This window comes from Protopterus annectens, chromosome 2.part0, assembly GCF_019279795.1.
Source record: "Protopterus annectens isolate FY-2018-M chromosome 2.part0, PAN1.0, whole genome shotgun sequence".
Lineage (NCBI taxonomy): Eukaryota > Metazoa > Chordata > Ceratodontiformes > Protopteridae > Protopterus > Protopterus annectens.
In genome coordinates this window covers 948,085,976-948,106,418 of record NC_056728.1, presented here as the reverse complement: position 1 = coordinate 948,106,418, position 20,443 = coordinate 948,085,976, and the positions used below count along the sequence as shown (strand labels likewise).

The 20,443-nt window shown below is 40.1% G+C and overlaps 1 protein-coding gene across 1 annotated transcript in view; it reads left to right on the top strand.

Annotated features, from left to right (window-relative positions):
• The window catches only part of DAPP1 (dual adaptor of phosphotyrosine and 3-phosphoinositides 1), a 994,374-nt gene that overhangs the window by 131,965 nt on the left and 841,966 nt on the right, over positions 1 to 20,443 (top strand). The window contains exon 3 of the mRNA XM_044061206.1: positions 3,049 to 3,182. Coding sequence (XP_043917141.1) covers positions 3,049 to 3,182 — 134 coding nt within the window. The remainder of the gene's footprint in view (positions 1 to 3,048; positions 3,183 to 20,443) is intronic.

The window sequence follows — 20,443 nt, the reverse complement described above, 5'->3', positions numbered from 1 at the left end:
CCACTCTCATCTACAAATTCATCCAAAAACTTAAACCTTATACTCCTTCTGCTGACCAGCTACCCTCAGAATACCTCCAAAAAGCAGCCAAAGCAATTTCCTATCCCATATCCATCCTCATAAACAGAACCATTAAGGAGGGAAACATTCCAGACATTTGGAAAATCTCCCATATTATTCCCCTACACAAAGGTGGTAACTCCAACGCCTTCTCAAACTACAGGCCAGTAGGCCTATTATCACCCTTAGCAAAAATAATGGAAAAATGCATTCATCAACTTTTAAACCATTTAACTCAAAATAACTCAATAGCTAAGTGCCAGCACGGTTTTAGGCCATCTCATAGTACCACTACTGCCCTGTTATCCTTTACAGATGTTATAAATAGAAATCGTAATAACAACCACCTCTCATCTGCACTCTTTATTGACCTCTCAAAAGCTTTTGACATGGTAAGCCATACCCTTCTTATCAACATTCTTGATTCCTTTTCCCTGGACTCTCTGGCTATTAAGTGGTTCAGATCCTACCTAACCAATAGACAACAAGCAGTCCTCTGGGAAAATAATTTGTCATCCCTTCTACCAGTCACTCTGGGAGTCCCTCAGGGCTCTATTCTGGGCCCACTTCTTTTTTCTCTTTTTATCAACGACCTCCATTTAGCAATCCCACAAGCCACCTGCATACAATATGCTGATGATTCAACTTTAATATGCTCAGCAAGCTCCCCTACTGAACTACATTCACTGACTCAGAATGTATTCAACATAGTTGAAACTTGGTTTACAAAGTGTTGCCGCCTCCTCAATGCAAAAAAAAAAACAAACTCCTTCTCTTTACACCCACCAGAAAGTCCATCCCTATTGATTTCTCTGTTATTTCCAATAATTCCACAGCTATACACCCCGACTCTGCTACCAAGTTGTTAGGAATCACTATTGATAATAACCTGACATTCGATATCTACATAAATAATACCATTAAAGCTGTCAACAGAAAGATAGGCTCCTTATACCGAATCAAAACTTTCTTAACTCCAATAGCCAAAACCAAGATTGCAAACTCACATTTAATTTCAACTCTTCTTTATGCCTCTCCCATATATACAAACCTCAAAAAGAATAACCATACCAAATTGGCCCATGCCTACAACAGCATCGCTAGATTTGCCACTGGTAATCCCTTTAGAACTCACCACTGTCTAAATCTACTACAGCTAGGCTGGCTTGAACTTTAAAACCATCTGAAAATCTCCCAACTAACCATTGCCCATAAGATATTTTACCAGCCCAACAGCACTCCAATACTATCCAATCTCATAATCCCCTATAAAAACTTAAACACCCTACGCTCTTCTAGTAAACTTCTAGCTAGCATTACCAAGACTAACACCACAGCTGGTGACTCCCTGTTTTCTAACACAGTGGGAAAAGACTGGAACCTACTTCCCAATGACTTAACATCACTTTCCTCCTTGTCTCTCTCTAAACAAAAACTCAAAATTCACCTTAAGACATACTGGTTATGCCCCTGCAGTAACCCAGACTAACCCTCTAGTTCTGCTAATATTATCACCACCTCCTACAAAATTTTCTATACTTCATTCCATACTTCTTGCTTCAGAGCTGGAACTGGTGAACATACTCGAACATACTATTGTATTTCTTCCTTCTGACTATCACAAAACATATCAGTTCATAATTCTATAATTTACCTTCTATGACTGGTATTAGTGTAAATATTTTAACATATACCTGTATAATCCCTTCATTTAATGTAATACCAACTTTTATCTCTATTTTTATTATGCTTCCTGCATTTTTATTGTACTGTTATTTACTATGTAACTACTATGACTCGCATCTTGGTATTGTTTTGTATTGTAATGTAATTTCCAAGTTAGTCAAATTGTTTACTACTGGGGCTTTTCTTCCCGGGCCTCTACTGAAAGTGGAAATATATCCAGTTAGACTAGCCCGGTAAACAAATGTAAAATAAAATAAAAATAAATAAAATAAACTACAGACAAGCAGGGGGGCAAGCCCCATGTCGGCACACACCCCTAATTAAATATTCTAACTCCGATAACTTCATACACAAACGCACGTAACACCACCACACACCTACATTCCCCTCGTGCACACACATCAGTCACAACACACACTTGCACACTAAACCCCTAACCAACACATTTAAACATAGATACTTACTTGACCTTTCACCATACTGCAGCAACAGAAGCGGGAATGTCAAACTCCCGATGATCGGGATTTTGAAATTCGCGCTTCTGGTCTTTCGGTAATTAGGGGTTTTGGCTATGTAGTCTCGAAAGTTTGAAATTTGGTATTTCAAACTTTCGAGATTATGTAGTGATCCCATATATACATATAAAATCCACAAAACAGCGTTTAAACAACACAAATAAAGAAAACAGTTAGAAATAACCACTGACAAGGTACTGATTTCCTCAGAAGAAATATGATAACTGGATAAAACTCTAATTTAATATAACAAAAAAAGTAAAAATTTAAGTTGTCCTTTATTTCGAACTGTTGTCTTTATTTATATATATGTATATATATATATATATATATATATATATATATATATACACACACACACACACACACACACACACACATACATATGCGCGTGAGTGTGTATACATATATATACACATATATATATATATATATATATATATATATATATATATATATATATATAAAATGTATGTATATCATACCTCTCAACATCTTACAGCAAGAAATCTGGACAAAGGCCCAAAAACAGGGCCACTTTTTAAATATTGCTCTTACAAATTTAGAAATGATATATATGGAGAGAGACCTGTAGATGCATTATACATCTATATAGCTAACTATATATATATATATATATATATATATATATATATATATATATAAATAAAATAAAGTTTACAGTTTGTACAGAGTGGTGTTTGTCACATGTAGACAATACTTGTATACTTTGAAGTATGTACCTGAATTTTTCAGCTGTAAAGTTTTGTTTTTGCATTTTATTTAGAGCGCAAGATTCTGTAAAACATTTCCACGTGGAACGGATTGGAACATTGTACAGATTTGGATTTAATGAATTTGCGGATCTGAAAGAGTTTGTTAATCATTTTGCCAATCAGCCATTACTTGGAAGTGAAACAGGTAATAAAAACAATAATAGTCAAGCATAAGAAATGTGCCCATTTCAGAATTTCGTTTCATTTAATTTCTTTGTCAAGTTCCTTCATTCATTACTCCTAAATTTGAATATATCAGGAGCTTTATTATCTTAATTTAGAAAAGTAAAGTACTTCTGTTATACATCTTGATTATTTAACATGAGGCAGTCTTGTTATAATTTACTACTCCCTTGCTTATCGGCCATTGTGAATATAAAATGTCATTTTTTATGAACTAGTGCATGAAAATTACTTTAGCTGTGAGACACATTCATTAGAGACCTAGTCTGCAGTGCCTAGGACCAGTGGATTGTATGAGTAACACAGACTCCTGAAGGAAATTATCAACATGTTGAACATTCACATTTGACTGTAACTGAGCAGGTATTTTTTTTGTGGGCTTTGAAGAAGACGTCCAGAGGCTTCCATATGCTGTATGATGGTAATAGAGTAGAAGACCAGATGAGGTAGAGTTAGTGTGCAGAAATTGGTGGTTAGCTTAACACAGTTTCTTATGTTTTTGAATTGTGCTGCTTATTCCTAAATACAAGCCTAGCCCCGTTTGTCCACACTTATGTCCTGCCAGACCCTTGTTTGCTGCACAGTGCTACTATGCTGTCATACGTGAGACTGCATTCCAGTTTGAAAGTTTCCATCTTTTCACTATTTCACTCCTGAGCTGCTTGCTTGTGATCACATTACTTAATATGTAGTGCTTCTGTGTATCGTAATTAATGGTGTATCACCCAAGCACCTTGTGTGCTGTTATGATATAGGGTACACACTGCTACTTTACCACTCAACAGTTATAACCCTCCATGGACCTTTTCTCTTGTCATAATATTGGGTGTACACTGCTGCTGTACACACTAATCAATATGCACACTGCTACTGTACACTGTAATCATTATGCAAAACTGAAGCACACTGTGCTGCACTGTTGTGTGTCCCAGTTTTGTAGTGAGCCCTGACCGCAGCACCTTGTGTGCCGTGTTTATGTAGTGCATGTGTGCCACTTTTACATGTGCCTAATCCTGCACTGCTATGTGCGCCATTTATTTTCTCCCCTCTCCTAATATGTTAAAAGCTCTGCTGTTGTGGGACATGGAGCTTGACTCAATGTTCACTTTCAGACTGATTGTGCACAGTAGAGCTGTTCTATGTGCTGTCAGTAACACTTTGTATACAGCACACTGTATGCAATCAACACTGCACTTTACAGGCAAAGGCTGTTGGACTGCTGTAACAGTGACTTTTTGAACTGAACCTCATACTCAATGCAGATGCACTATCCACATCATAGATTTTTTTTAATTAATGTTTTTCATGACATCCAACATGGGGTCAATAAACAGTAGCTTTTACCCTGCAATTCCACTTGAATGGCTGAAGTGGCTTCTAGATACTCAAATCTGTAGCCAGTATGATAGCCAAACTATGGTCACAGTGTCAAAGATGGAAAGCCTGCATCTACAATATTGAGCATTATACAGATAGTTAAATTCAAGTTGTCTGTAGTTCATAAAACTAGTCCTTTTAAATGGGTATTTCATTTACATTGTTAGCTCATCTTTATCACCATCATTATTGTAGTCATGAAAATGTATACTTTTGTACATATAGCAGAGTACTCATTTTCACTGTGTGCAGTGATTGATGGAAATAAGTCATCATCACCAACCCACTTTTTCCCATTTTCTACAGGGGCTTGGGCTATCATGTAAACAATTACCGTCTTTCTCAGCTCAACTCCACTCTTCTACCTTCTTCGACAGTCATGCCTGAATGTCACAGGTCTTCTCTCTCACGATCTATCCAAGTCTTTGCTGGGTGACCTCATTTCCTCTTGCCTTCTTCCTGGCTGACCCAGATCATCTTTATCATATTGTCTTCTGCCTTTCAGCACATGTGACCCTACAATCTGTTCTCTCTGACTTTCTCTGCAATTGCACCTTCTTTGGATTCTGCTTTGAAGTCATAATTTTTTTGTCTCTCTGACATCATTGTCGTCAACCCCTTTTTTCCCCCATTTTCTACATGGGGGTCAATATGTTGTGTTAACTGTCACCATCTCTCTCTATTCAATGTCACTCTCCTCCCTATTTTTACATTCATGCCTGAGTGTTGCAGGGCTTCTTTCGCATAATCCATCCACCTCTTCACTGGACACCCTCGTTTCCTCTTGCCTTTTTCCTGACTGTCCCAAATCATTTTTACCAAATTGTCTCCTGCTTTTCTGTACATGCACCAAAACCACTTTAATCTGTTCTTCTTGATCTTTTCTTAACTTTGGCTTCTGCTGCTATGTCCTCATTTCTTAATCTGTCCCACAGTGTGCATCCTACCACCTGTCTCAGGCACTTCATCTCCCATCACCTCTTGCTTGCTGAACTGCTCTGCCTTTAATGCCCAGCTTTCTGTACTGTACAGTAGTACTGGTTGCACCACTGTTTTGTACAATTAACACTTCAGCTTCTTTAGAATTCTTCTCTTATATATTGTAACTAACACTGTGCCAGTTGGCTGCAGCCCCTCTAATTCTAGCTTTGACCTCCTCATTCAGACTCCCCTCCTTCTCAACCTCCCCTCCAAATACTTGTTCCACTATTTTCCCTTCTATCTTGATTCACAGGTTTCTCAGCTTCTTCTGAATTCCCCCATTTAATGTCATTATAGCTGTCTTATCTTTACTCAGTTTCAACACATGTGCCTTCAGTTTTGCATTCCTTTCCCCTATCCTTTGCTGAAGTTCTTGCTCTGAGACTGCCTGTAATGCCACATCGTCAGCATGCAGAAGCTTTGTTGATGTGTCCCCTCCATCCCGTTTGCTAATGAAGTCTGTCACCAGTTTGAACAGATGTGGGCTCAGAGCTGAGCCATGATGCACACCCACTGCCATTGGAAAACCCTTATATGAGTCTGAATGCTGTTTGTACTTGACTCATTGGCTCCTTGTACATAGCCTGCATCAATTCTGTCTGTTTGTGGGACTTTGTTCTACTGCAGGACTACCCAAATCAACTTTCCTGGGACCTTGTCATATGTTTTCTCCAAGGCTAGGCTAGGAATGCCCTGCTGTGCTGTTTCCTCATTTCTAGCTGCTTCTCAACTATCTGTCAGCTTCAAACATTGGGTTGGTTGTGCTGCATACTGATTTGAATTCAGACTGCTCATCTATCATTTACTTGCTACTACTACTTTGCATTGATTTATCAATCATCCTCTCTAGAGCTTTTATACAATGTGATAGAGTTTGATACCTTTATAGTGCCCACAGTTGTTGAGGTTCCCTTTCCTCTTGTACACACTGGCACTAATATGCTTGTTTTCCAGTCATCTGGGATATGCCTTTCTCTCCATACTGCTGTGAGTACCCTCAGTGGTCATTTTCTCTCGTATCTCAGACAACATTGTGATCATGCCTGCTCTGACCTCCTCTGAGCCAGCTGCTTTCCCTGGCTTCATTTTTCTTAGTGCTGTTGCTACTTCTATGGTGAGCTCCTCCTCTTTCATTTCATGCTGTCTTGGGCAGTACAGCTTCTGCAGTGTTTTCTTCATTCAGAAACTGTTGGAAGTTCTCCTTCCATCTGCCTTTGATATCATGTGGACTTTTGAGCAAGTTGCTGCTGGCATCCCTTACAAAGGGTGTCTATCTTCTTTATCTTCCTGTCTTTGCTTTGCAACATGATAGTTTCTTTGTGCCATCTTCCAAGTCACTTTCCAGAAGCTGGTAGAGTGCCTCTGATGCCTTGTTTTTTGCTATTACAACTCCCCTCTTTGACAACCAGTATTCCTTCTAAGCTTGGTCTGTCTTTTTTATCTCCCACTTTGTTTTGCAAGCCTTCTTTCTTTTGATTACTTTATGGACTTCTGCATTCCACCACCAGCTTTCCTTATGAACCTTATTTCCTTACCTGGTTCATCCGCGTATCTGTTCTGTAGTCCTCACATACACATGCTGTTTAGAGGTGCTGTCATTCTTCTTTAACTGCACCCATTTCCACTTCTCCTTGGTGTGCTAAAATCGTGAATAATTCCTTGAACTCTCATGCTTTCTCTCCAGTCAACTTCCTGGTGGTCTGCCTGGTCTCTGTTGATCTTGGAGCCTTCTCTGACCACTGCTTGCAGCTGATTGTGGCAACCAGTAGTTTATGCTGTTGGCCAACTGTTTTCTGTGAATAACTTTGCAATCACTGATTCTACCTTTCCTTACTAGGAGGAAATCTTCTTGAGTTGAATGTTGACCACTCTTGTATGTGAACTTGTGACTGTCTGTTTTGCTGAACCATGTGCTGGCCACTATCAAACCATTTACCTGACAGAAGACTAGAATGACCTCTCTGTCTTTATTCCTGTTGCATCACCCACATGGACCCAGGCAGTCCTCATATCCTCAAATAACTGTCCCAATATGTGCATTCAGGTCACCCATTATCAGCACCAATTCATGTTGTTCTGCTTTATCTAGTAGCCGCCTCAACTGCTGTCTGAATACTTTGTTTTCTTCCTTAGCGCAATCCTGCTGTGAGGCATAGGCTGAGATTTTGAATGCTGCCCTGTCCTTATGTTGGAGTCTGCCATGAGTTTGTCACTAATTCTGATGGCATCCCTCACTGTCTTTCGAAGCCTCTCCCACAAAATTCCCTCACCATTTTAGCCTGTTCTCCCCCTGAGTAGTAGACTTTGGATCCCAAGTGCTTTGCTGCCCTGCCCTTCCATCATGCCTTCTGCATACACAAGATTTCCAGCCTCCTCAGTACCATCATGACATCCACTTTCAAGCTTCAAGTAGCAGTCCTTAGTTGAGTGGTTTTATGTCCAGCTTTCGCTCAACAGCGCTATTCCAGGTAACACGTACTGGACAAGAGGATACCATCATGCCAGTAGCTTATTGACATGGCTGCTGGGCTTTGTCTGGCACACTGGACAATAGGGGCACATGCACCCCCTGTGTGCACATACTTTTAGCATAGGTCTGTGGTATAGGTCAGAGTAGGCAGGTTTCTCAAATATACACATGCCCATTTGGTGACATTAGTCAACACGACTGAATCACCTAGACACAATTTTTACATGCTTGAGTGGCTGGCCCTGACACGGCACGCAGCCTGTGATGTATGTTCTCCTATCTTGTGAATTCTGCACACTACAGCTGATGCTGAAAGAAGTTGGTCTATACATCTCTTCTCCCTAGAGGCACCATTTAGAATCTGTGCTGCTACCCACAGCTCCATTCTTAGTTGAGTTTGAGGTGGAAACACTCAGCATGTTTTTGTGGGAGGAACCCCTCAGAGACATAGGGAGAACATGCAGTCTCCATACAGGCAGTCGCTGTAGGTCGGGATCAAATCGTCTACCTTGTGCGTGGGAGGAAAAGGCCTTAACCATCCTGCCAACTTCTCTCACCTAAATAGAACTAAAATCTGTGTTTTTCTTTCTCTTACGCATGATTTATTTTTACCAACTATAAAATTTTCTTTTGTTTAGCGATATATTGTTGGCTGTGCACTGTAATTCAGCTCTTCCCTCTTCTCTGCCTTAAACCTGTCAGTTTGCAGCAGTTATTACTTGTTGCATTAATCTACTTTTTAATAGTATGCTAAGTGGGTGCATTATAAATGAGCATCATCTCAGGCTGAAAAAAAATCTGAATATTTAAAATTCACAGAATATTTCCAGTGTTTGTAAATTGTTACGTTTATTTGAAATCTCTAATGGTACATCTTGGTATACATGAGTACAGGAACTGTCTATGAAAATGGATCCCTATTTCCTAAAAATAGAAAAGATCTGGGTTTTGACAGCATTTTTTTGTCTATTACTACTCATTGTTTTTCCCATCTTGTTTTGTTCCTTTTCTGGTGTACCAGGTCACAACACTTGTGACTTAATGTTTGAAATGTCTCTTAACAGTTTAACAAGGGTGGATTGAATTGACTAAGATGACTTTGATATGCGTCCCACTCTCTAAAAATGCTGATGATAATGCTCAAAATACAACAGTGCAATCTGCAATATAAATCAATTAACTCCTGCTGATTCTGAGTTTATTTTATGCAGCCCTTCAGTTTTAGTTGCTAAGTTTATTATGTTTTATATTATTTTTTTCCTGAAGTAAGTAGTTCCAGCAAAATTTGAAATCATTCATGTTACCTTATTTTAATTTCATGGGTGCAGTTGGCATTTTAGTTTTGAGTTTTGGCCAAAGTGTCACTTTCCCTTGTAGATAGAATGTCAAGGCTACTGACCTGTTTTGTGCTAGAGAATCTGTTTTTTGTCTTGCTCCATTTGCACCTATTGCTCATGGATGACAAATAAGCGTACGAATTTTAAGGCAACAAATGCTTTAAAAGTCTGCTACATCAGCATTTGCAAGGCACTTGGCTATGCTGTTCATCTACATGTGGATAATTTTTGATCCAGAGGAAAATACAAGCTGCAGTACCTCTAACAAAACGATAGCTGTTCTGTACTTAATTCCCATATGGGTGATTATTACACTTTCCCCTCTGTCTACTACTGTAAACATTTATCTAATTATATTTCTTAACTACCTACTTCTACTTGATCTTCTTCATGACGCCACTGTTTCCTAATCTCAACCCAAATGTCAGTCTTTGCCTTCCCCTGTTTTTCTTCATATTTCTGTCTGCTACAACCTTATTCAAATGCACAGGATTTCTCTTATTTTCTCTTCTTCCTACAGTCACAAATTGTATGATGCAAGGGGTTACATTAATCATCTATTACAGTTAATGATGTATGCAAATATGTATTTCCAACCAAAATGAAAATATTATATACAATGTGGAAATAAAATATGTACTATATATTGTGTGTGTATTTAAATATTGGAACTTTCTTCCCCTCCTGGGTTTCCACTGAAAAAGGATATGTATCCCACCTGGATTTTCCTGGTTGACAAAGATAGATAAATATATTTAACAGAGTTCCTTAAGCAGAATTACAACTCTTTCTTTGCTCTGTCTTGTGGGGAAATGACGGTGCTTGTATTGATGATAACATATCAGTTCTAAACAGAGAGAACATGAGACATTTGATATGAAAGCATGACCTTGTGATCCTCTAAACTTTTTTTGTGTTTGAGTTTATTTATGCCTGTCCTTATGTTGTGTCACATATTTTAACAGGTGATCTGTTAATGAGTTCAAGAAATTAATGGCAAAAGAAGTTTACTTTGGACCATTCAAATTATTTCTGTAGTCTGCTTAGAAACTGTTTAATCACCCATTTGTCTTATGAAGAATGACTGCGACCATGTTCTATTTTATATCCCTCTTGTTAAGCTACATCTCAAAATAGTACTTGTTTTACTGGTATACTTGGTGATTCTTATTTGCCTGAATATCACTGAGTGAGAGAGCAAACCCTGCACTGAATCAAGATTCTATGATGGTCTTGTATCTTTGAACTGTCTCCTCAGCTTTCCATCTTTTCTCTGAGTTGATACAACTATCAGCAGTTTTGTTCCAGTGAAACCTGTGTCCTGGAAGCTGTACATCGATTCAGACTGCAGTTTTATCTTTGAGAAAACCTTGAACTGTACAAATATTTTGTAATTCTCAACCCACAGATAATGAAAGTGCAGAGTCTTTTGAAAATTAGGTGTAGCCAATAAAAACAATTAGTTGCAGTATCTGCTGCTTACTAATGTCTTTAGTGTTGTAATATTTTTTAAACTGCAGATTGTTTTATTTTGCAATTAGTCTAAATGTTTCGTGTATTGCCACTTATACGTATTGCATGACATTTTACCTTGATAATAGTAAATTATTCTGAATTAAAGCTAGGGTAGTATTACATCAGCGGCCTACACGTGACATGCACACGGTAATGTACCATTTGGTTAAGTAATTGGCTCTACACAGTGTGTAGAGCCGTGCACAGTTGCACAAAAAAGGTAAACATTGTGGCATGCACATTAAGCATTATATGTTAATCAACAAATCCAAGATGGAGGAGCTATTTAACAAGCTTTAAAGCAACTGTGTAGACTCAGTGTTGTTTTTTCCTGCGAATTCCAAACCCAATTGGAATACAGCCACGAAAAGGAGTCTACACAGAAACAATGTTAGGGGCTGCAGTTGTTTTAATTCATGTGTATGTGCAACAGCCTGAAGTCTACTCTGCTGTTGCTGCTAATAGACCAAGGCCAAGAAGCGTTTTCAGACCCTGGGTAACTTATCACAACCTACGTGATATGGAAGTTGTAGACCACTACAGGGTGGATAGAGACACACTACAGGAACTTTTCAACCTCTGTTGCCTCAACTCAGAGCCTGGGCAAACCAAGGGAACCCATTCCTGTGGAGATAAAGGTTGTGTGTAGCACTTAGAATCTTAGCTATAGCTACCTTTCAGAGACCAAGAGGGGACATTCTGGGGGTGTCACAAGCATCGGCATCCAAGATCCTCCCATCAGTTCTTGAATGCTATTCTCAAACATATATTTTCCTTGTACTCCTGAGGGTAGATCCAGAAATCTACAGGAGTTCTACCCTGTAGCACCCCACCCTGAAATACTAGGTGCCATAGATTGCACACATGTAGAAATTAAAGCACCACCCATAAAACAAGGAAAGCTGTACATTAATAGAAAGGGCTTTCACTCTTTTAATTGGAATTATCCGAATGTGTGTGCTGGCAGTTATCATGATTAAGATATCTTGTACATCTCCCAACTGTATCAGATGCTCACTAGAGAGGATGTCCCACAGGGTCATTTATTGGGGGATGCAGGTTATACAGTGGCACCATGGCTGATGACACCCATCAGAAATGCACACACACCCGCTGAAGAATGCCATAATGAGGCACATGCTTAAACCAGAAATATCAGTGTGCATGTTTGGGCTACTGAAGTCATGGTTCCGGTGCCTACATACATCTGATAGTCCTGCAGTACAATCCACAGATATGTACTGAAATATTCACAGTGTGCGCCATGCTACACAGTGTCATCGTGAGAAAACAGCTTCAGCAGGATCTACAAGTTGCACACATGCCACCACCAATGCCAGGGTCACCATAGCCACACACCACCAAAGTAGGTGAAGAGTCAGAGGGGGAAACAGCTGCTGTGGGTGTAGGCAGATGTAGGTGTGCTAGATATGCCCTCACTTTGGCTAAGAAACAATGCATAGCACACTCGCACCACCTAAGGGCCTAAAGCCTTCCTCCTATGCAGATACATATGGTAACATTGATGCCAGGCAGAGCTCATAACCTTTACCTAACCGTGTAATGGATGTGTACAGCTAGAATCAGACAGAGTCGGCCCTGAACTAAAACTGTTGCAACTGCTGGATTTACAAGGTAAGTGTTGAACCTGGAGTGTATTTTAAAATAATATGAATGACTGGCATATCCTTGCATGTTGTGACTTGGTAGTATAAGCAAGTAAAAGGTAGGGGATTAGTGTAGAAATGACCTTAACATGTGACAACATAGACTTATTTGACTTGTATGCGAGCATTATTAAGTAGTAGGCCTCCGTCATCAAAGATTCACACAGCCATACCTCTCAAAAGTAGTGATGGTCACTGCATGCCCTCAGTTTAGCACCATATGTTTGTACTGGAAAAATCATTAAAGAGAGAACTTAGAAAGTAATGATAAACATTTCAGTTTCAGACTTCACAACCCTCACAAGATCATTCACAATAAAGTTGGAAAATTTTGATGCTATCAACTGTCTAACTTTCTAAGACCAATAGAAGTCAAAGGTACAATTACCAGTTCAACATCACAAATGCAGATATACTAAGCACTATGTCAGCTATTTCCCCTTGGTATCAGACATGAAGCTTGTGTATCCTTAAATCCAAAGGATAGAAAACAGGGATATGGCAGAGTTATCTCCACTTGCACAGGGTGTGTGTGTGTGTGTGTGGGGGGGGGGGGGGGCAGGAAGCCTAGGCTGACACAAAAGGTCAGTGAGTGTGTGTGAGTAAGAAAGAGAAGCAGGCCAACATCTGGATAAAGCAACAAATGGTCAGTTTGAGACAAAATGAGTTTTAAGCTGCAGGGCTGCAGCCATGTAACTGTTGTGTGTGTGTGTCTGTAGGGGTCCTCCAGGTAAAATTGGTGTGTGAGTGCATGAACAAAGCCAAGCTCTGTGCTAGCTTTATATGTTAGGATGTCGGACAGGTGTGAGCCATGCATGGTAGAGGTGGCAGTTCATCACTGTTGTCCACAACCACGAGAACTGGCTCTCCCAAGAGTTGCACTGGCATGTCCATGCCCACAGTCATATGCACTGCTGCTACCTGAATTTGGCTGATGTCTTCTGGATGAGCTTCCCTCGCAAGTACACCCAGGACCATGACCCCATGGCCTGCCATGTCTGTGTGTGGACAGCTCACCCACTGATGGAGCATTGGAAGTACTGCCACTGTGGGAGCATGATCTAGCACGGCCATGTTGACTAATAGCAGATGATGTGGCCGACTTATGCCCATGAGGATGCCAACCCCCTCCCAGCAGACATTCCATCACAGACATTGCTCCTTCCAATGTGTCATTCACCCTAGCCATTGAATCGGCAACACGGTGGAGGCAGTCACCCATGTCAACCTGTGCCACATCTGCAACCCTAAGCATTTCTCTGGAGCAGCTATGGGAATGTGCCTGTGCCTCCATTACAGCCCTAAACATGCATTGAGCTGGACAGAAAAAGACATCTGATCAGATGATGGATGGACAGCAGGCCTCCTCCGAGCAACCCTAACAACTCTCCTGCGTGGCACCTCACCCACACTTTTTGGCTACCTGATTGTCTCCCCCCTCCACCTGTCCAGTATCTGTGGACTCACTGGAATGGGTAGTCATAGGCCTACTGCATGTGTCTGGAATTTCAGGTGATGGCTGTATGTCATCCTCGGTGTCAGATTCAATCTCTGCACCCCTGACTGTGCCTCTGTTTGGCTACTATCATCATCCGAGACGGCTGATACTCTGACATTTATTTATTTATTTATTTATTTGCAGTTGGTTTACCAGGATAGTCCATTGGGCCAAAATAACCTGTTTTCAATGTACTCCTGGGGAGAAAAGCTCCAAAAACAATTAGCAAGGTTACAATAAGGTATTTAGTTTCAGTTATACAATTACTACGGACTTGGAAATACAGTAGACTAGTGTACACATATATACAAATATTACTATCTTGTATAGCTGCAAACAATTTACAATATAGAAACTGAGAAGCTTTTACAACTTAAGGTGGGTTACACTGGCGGTATCTTTCATACATTTAGGATGAGTAGCTTAATACAAGCTAGAGAAAGGTATATGAGCTAACATAGAAATTTTTCAATATAGAAACAGAGAACATTTTCCATCTTAGGATATATGTACACTTAGGTAGTTTTAAGTATTCAGAAAAAGCTTAATACAAGCAAGAGCAAGATCTATGAGTTTAGGAGAGTAAGTAGAAATTCCCATTATGAATAGGAGAGGAGAAGTGGAAATTCCCAGTATGAGGAGATTATGTTGGGTGGGAGCAGGTGCATTCCCACTGGGAAATTAGGTGTGAGTGAAGGGATTTTTTTAATGAGAACTGATTTGTGATGGTATGAATGGATGGGGGTAAGGATTTCCAGAGACGAGCAAGACTGTAGGATAAGAGATTTTTTCCAGGGGGACGAATAGGTTTATACAGTTCAATTAGGTTTTGGTTGTTAGATCTTAGAATTCTATCAGGGAGGTGCATTTTGAAGGTAGAGGAGAGGGATGGGCAGAGGGAGGGATTGAAGATGAGCTTGTGTGCAAGAGTCAGTTGGATGTAGGTGAGGTGATTGGGTAGTTCTAACCATTTTAGTTTGTGGAGAGCCGAACAGTGGTGTGAGGAGGACTTATGGGAGGTAGCAAACTTGGCAATTTTGTTTTAGCAAGAGGAGAGTTGCGTTTTGAGAGAAGATTGTAGGTTAGTTAGAAGTGGGGCTCCATATAGGAGGGATGGGATGAGAAATGTGGTAGATAGGGTGAGTTTGATGGAGGGTGTAAGATAACGATTTTGTCTGTAGAGCATGCCAGGTTTTTGGTGTTTTTTTTTTTTTTTTTTTTTTTTTATATTTTGTTGAAGATGGGAATTGAATTTAAGCTGACTATCAATTTGGACCCCAAGTAATTTGGCCTCAGATACCAATTCTAGGGGTGTATTGCTGTGACTAGTAATAGTGAAATTACTTGGATTGAAAAAGGTAGCTTTAGAGGGGGTGAATACCATTACTTTGGTTTTGGAGGCATTGAGTACAAGGTGATTTGTTTTCATCCATTGTTCGGTGGTTGAGAATGCGTCTTGAGTAAGCGTTAGCAGTGTGGGGATGGAGGTAGCAGAACAGATAGTTGAATCATCTGCGTATTGGATAATTTTAGTTAGTGATAGAGTTGTGGAAATTGTTTATGAATATATTGAAAGGAAGGGGACCCAGTATAGATCCTTGGGGAACACTGGTTGGGGTGTTGGTGAAAGGGGAGGTGGCTTTTTTCCATCTTACTGCTTGATATCTATTGGATAAGTAGCTAGTGAACCAGTTCAGAGAAGAGGGTGACAAGTTAAGCCTGGAGAGTTTAGTTAGTAGTAAATTGTGGGAGATGGTATCAAAGGCTTTAGAGAGGTCTAGTAGGTGGGTGGAGACAATGTGTCCTGAGTCCCGGGCTTTGTTCACAGCTTCCAGGAAGGAGAGTAGGGCGGTCATAATACTGTGTCTTGGTCTGAAACCATGTTGTGTTGGAGTTAGTAGGTTATTGTCTAAGAGGTATGGTAGGAGTTGTAGGTGAATACACTTTTCTAAAAGTTTAGAGATAGGATAGCGATGGGACGGAAATTAGTAATATTGTTGCTGCTGCCTTTGTGCAATGGAACAACAAAAGCCTTTTTCCAGATTTTGGGTTACTGAGCTTTCTTGAATGGAATGGTTGATTAGAATGCTGACAGGGTAGGCAATAGCTTCAGCAGCTATGCTGAGAAAGTATGAAGGAATGTTATCAGGGGCATTAGAGCATGGTTTTAGTTTCTGAAGTAGTTTTTTTTATGGTGGATGTGAGTATAGGTTTTAGTGAGAATGGTGGGGGAAGGGGGGAGAATTCGGGAATGTTGATGGAGTGGAGATAGGGGGAGGAGCAGTGGTAAGGGGGGAAAAGTTGGTAGGGGAGGATTGGGGTGTAGTGGGGGGTGTGGTGGGGTTTGAAGATGAAAAGGATGAGGTTAGATTGGAGATAGAATCAATGAAGAATGTGTTGAATTGAGTGGCCAAGTCTATGTCAGGAGTGTTAGGGTTCGGGCTAGAGTTATCTGGTTTGTTGGAATTAAGGAGGGTAGAGATGCATTTCCAAATTTTTTGAGGGTTTGTTTTGTTGTTGTTTTGGATTATGGAGAAGTAATTTTGTCTATCGGAAATGAGCTTTTTTACTTTGTTTCTGAGTGTTTTGTATTCATTATCGGTTAGGGGAGTCCTATGTTTCTGATGTGATGACCATGCCCTTATCTCTAAGGTGCATAGTTACTAGTGTGTTTTTTGTTAGCCAAGGGGCAGTTTTGCTTTTTATTTTTGTTTTTATATGGGGCTTGTTTCTCTAAGAGTGTTAGGAAAGTTGAGTTAAAGTGGGCGACAGCTTGTTCCATGGGTAGAGTTTTTAGGGTGTACCAGTTGATTGCTTTTAGAGAGTTGGAAAAGGTAGTGGGGTTAAAGTTTTTTTGGCAGCTAGTGGTAATAAAATTGTGAGTAAGATGTAGGGGTGAAGTTAGTCTGTGTGTGAATGTGGGCAAGTGGTCACTAAGGGAGTCAGACAGGGTGCCACTATTTGAGAAGTAATGAGGGTGGGAGACTAATATCCAGTCTAGGGTACTATCACTGGTGAGATTTTTTGAGGGCCGAGTTATGGAGTTGATCAGTTGAGAGAAGTTGTAAAGATTGATAAGTAGATTTGTGGGAGACTGTATTGCAGACCAATTAATATTCATGTCACCCATAAGTATAGTTTCGTTGTTAATGTTATTGGAAAGCCAGGAGAGGATATCTTCTAGTGTAGAAATATTGTTGCATGGGGGGATGTAGAGGGGGGCTATGCATATGTGTTTATTTACCTGAAGCTGTGCCAGGAGTAATTCTGCATTATTGAATTGGGGAGTTGGTTTGTTATAAGGAGTAACTGTTAAGGAGGATAGGTATAGAAGGGTTACTCCACCTCCTTTTTTGTTTGTTCTGTCTTTTCTGATTATAGAGTAGCTGGGTGGAATTATTTCAGAATCTTTTATATGAGATTTTAACCAAGTTTCAGAGATGGACAAAATGTCTGGTTTGTTATATGTAAGCCAGGCATGCAGATTAGGGATTTTGTTAACTATACTTTGGGCATTTAAGGAGGTGAGTAGTATGGATTTATCTGTTGGAGTGTATGTGGATGGGCTTGAGTTGGGTTGTATGTCTCCTGATAATAGAATAGAAGTCAGATATAGCATTAGATTGGGGAGGTACTTTGTCTGCTTAGAGACAGGGTTGAGTTTAGCTAGATTTATGAGGGATATGTTAGTTGTAGGGTTGGAATAGTTGAGGAGTAATAAGTTTATAAGAGAAGAAAAGATGGTGTTTTATGGGGTATAGGCATGGAGAGATTGGGAAGTGTGAATGTAAGACAGGTAGGTTAAGATGGCTTGTAGTATGAAAGGATAGAGTGTGGTTATAGTTAGTTGGCTGGGTGAGGTAGTAGGTATAGGATATGGTGAGGAGCAGTACTAGATGAGTACAGAAGGATATGGCTTTTGAGAGCATAGTGGGATAGGTTATTGAGGGGAGGTATGTTTTGGATGGCTAGTTTACTAGGGTATGAGAGTTATAAGTTTTGGGAGGAGACTGAGAGAGGAGGTATGGTAGAGTATTGGTGAAATGAGGGGAAGAGTAAGAAGTGGGTGTGGAAGGGAGGAGGCTACTAGTTGGTCGGGATGGGGTGATGGGTGTGGCTAAAGGGTATAAATGTAGAGGTGCTGTGGGGCGGGTGGAAATTGGGGGCAGGGAGGGGAGCAGAGTGAGTCCGCAGGGCGAACGGAGCGGGTAGACACAGGCTGGAGCAGTTGTAGAGGAAAAACAATCAGCAGGACTAAAGTGGAAGGTAAGCTTTAAAAGTTAGATGAGATGAAGGCTAAAGAGAGACACAGAGACTGGAGCAGTTGTAGAGGAAAAACAATCAGCAGGACTAAAGTGTGAAGGTAAGCTTTAAAAGTTAGATGAGATGAAGGCTAGAGAGAAGTGTTCGTAATAAAGGTAGTAGTAGGCAGATGTAAGAGGGAGACAGATTGAGAAATCAAGGGAAAGGTGGGCGCCAAGTCAAAAGGAGGGATTTTGAAGAGGATGGGAGAGAGAGGGGGAGAGAGTGATTAATGTATAGAATGGGGCGGGGGCTGACGGTTGCCTTAGCTCAATACGTAAATTACCACCTGTAGCAGCGGTATACTAGTAGAATGACAATTCAGCCAGGAGTTGTTTAATACACATACTTTTCTTGTATCCTTGTTATAGGGTTTGTAGGGCAGACAGGCTGTGAGGTGTATCGCAGTTGGTTGTAGGGGTTCCTTTAGGTTCAGACTGATTAGTGCTGGAAGCACAAGTAGAGCAGGGTAACTTAAGCAGGCAAGAGAGACAAGGTAGTTATGAGAAACAGGAGTTATCACATAGCAAGTTAAGAGTGGGAGTATAATACTAAACAGTCACCTATACTTGTATGTAGATAATAAAAAAAAAAAAAAAAACAGTACTGAGTATATTATACTTGTTGTTGTGTCTTTCGGCTTTTCCCGGTTAGGGGTCGCCACAGCGGAACTCCAGTCCGCTAATGATTGGTAGTTGATTTTTACGTCCTGAGTTACCAGCCCTGACGCGCAACCTTCAATAAAGGTACACTCATTCACGCATGTCTCCACGCAGAAGATGCTCTAGCTGAGAATCGAACTGGACAGCGTCTTACTGTGAAGCGACAGTGCTACAGCAGCACCACCACCGCGGCTTACTGAGTATATTACATTCAAAATAAAACAGTACAGAGTATGTTATACTCAACATTCACCTATACTCATATATAGATAGCAAATAAACAGTGCAATATCCTTGTATTACAGATGGAACTATACAGTCACAGAGGCAGTTAAGTAAAGATAGCAGTTGCACAATAATCTAACCCTGGTAGCAGCAGATGTAAGACATAGTCAAACAATTATTTAAATGCTACGTGGCAGTAAAACACTTTCTGCAAGAATTATACGTCCCTAGAATTAGTAGTAACAGGAGGATACTAGTAAATGTAGTTCCTACCTATTTATATTCTGTTAAAAAGCCAGAGGCAGTCTGTGCCGTTGTCGGCTTGTTACAGATGCCAGCGGCAGCCTTTAAATATATATGTGGTTTCAATTTACTTTGACACATCAGGTAGTATACTTTACTTTGAGCACATCAGGTGGTATAAGTCCCACACTTCTGCTGTCAGGATCACCTGTGATAATAAGCAACAAACACAAAAACAATTAATAGCTATACTACTATAGTCCAATATAGGCTAACAGAATAACAGTGTTGCCACTGTTCAGCAGTACACACAACAGTCCTGACATAAGCACACTTAAATATTTCTTTGAATTGCTCATCTGTACTGACAATGTTTGGCTTGCCATGTGTAGATGATGGTATCTTCTGTATGCCAGATGGTCCTGGAAGATGTTAATCAAAAGGTAAGGGCATTGTCTTCACAATTAACAGTAATGCAGGGAGTAATACTTTTTCCCCTTCATATGTTCATTAACTATACTTTCAACAAGAACTTGTATGACAACTCCAACATAAACACATGTGTAATCAATCAGAATGTGTTTATTTCACATTTGCTTACCAGGAAAGTCCGACTGGACAAAATGTACTTTTTCATGAGAGGCCCAGGGAGAAAAGCTCCACATTTATAAATAAGAGCATGATACATATACAATGTACAGATACAAATGTTGATTCAGTCTCGGATACAAGCACAAAATGAATAGTACAATGTTGTACATTTCACTAACACAGTCATGTAGTCTGAGTAGGAATAAAAAGAATAGCAGTATTGTGATTGAAGGTAAAAAAAAAAAAAGTTAACTAACTATACATATGTTTAGTATGGTATATTATTCAAATACAAAAATAAGTAGTTGTGTTCTTTTAGCTACCTTGAGACTTCTATTTCCTAACCAGGATTTGT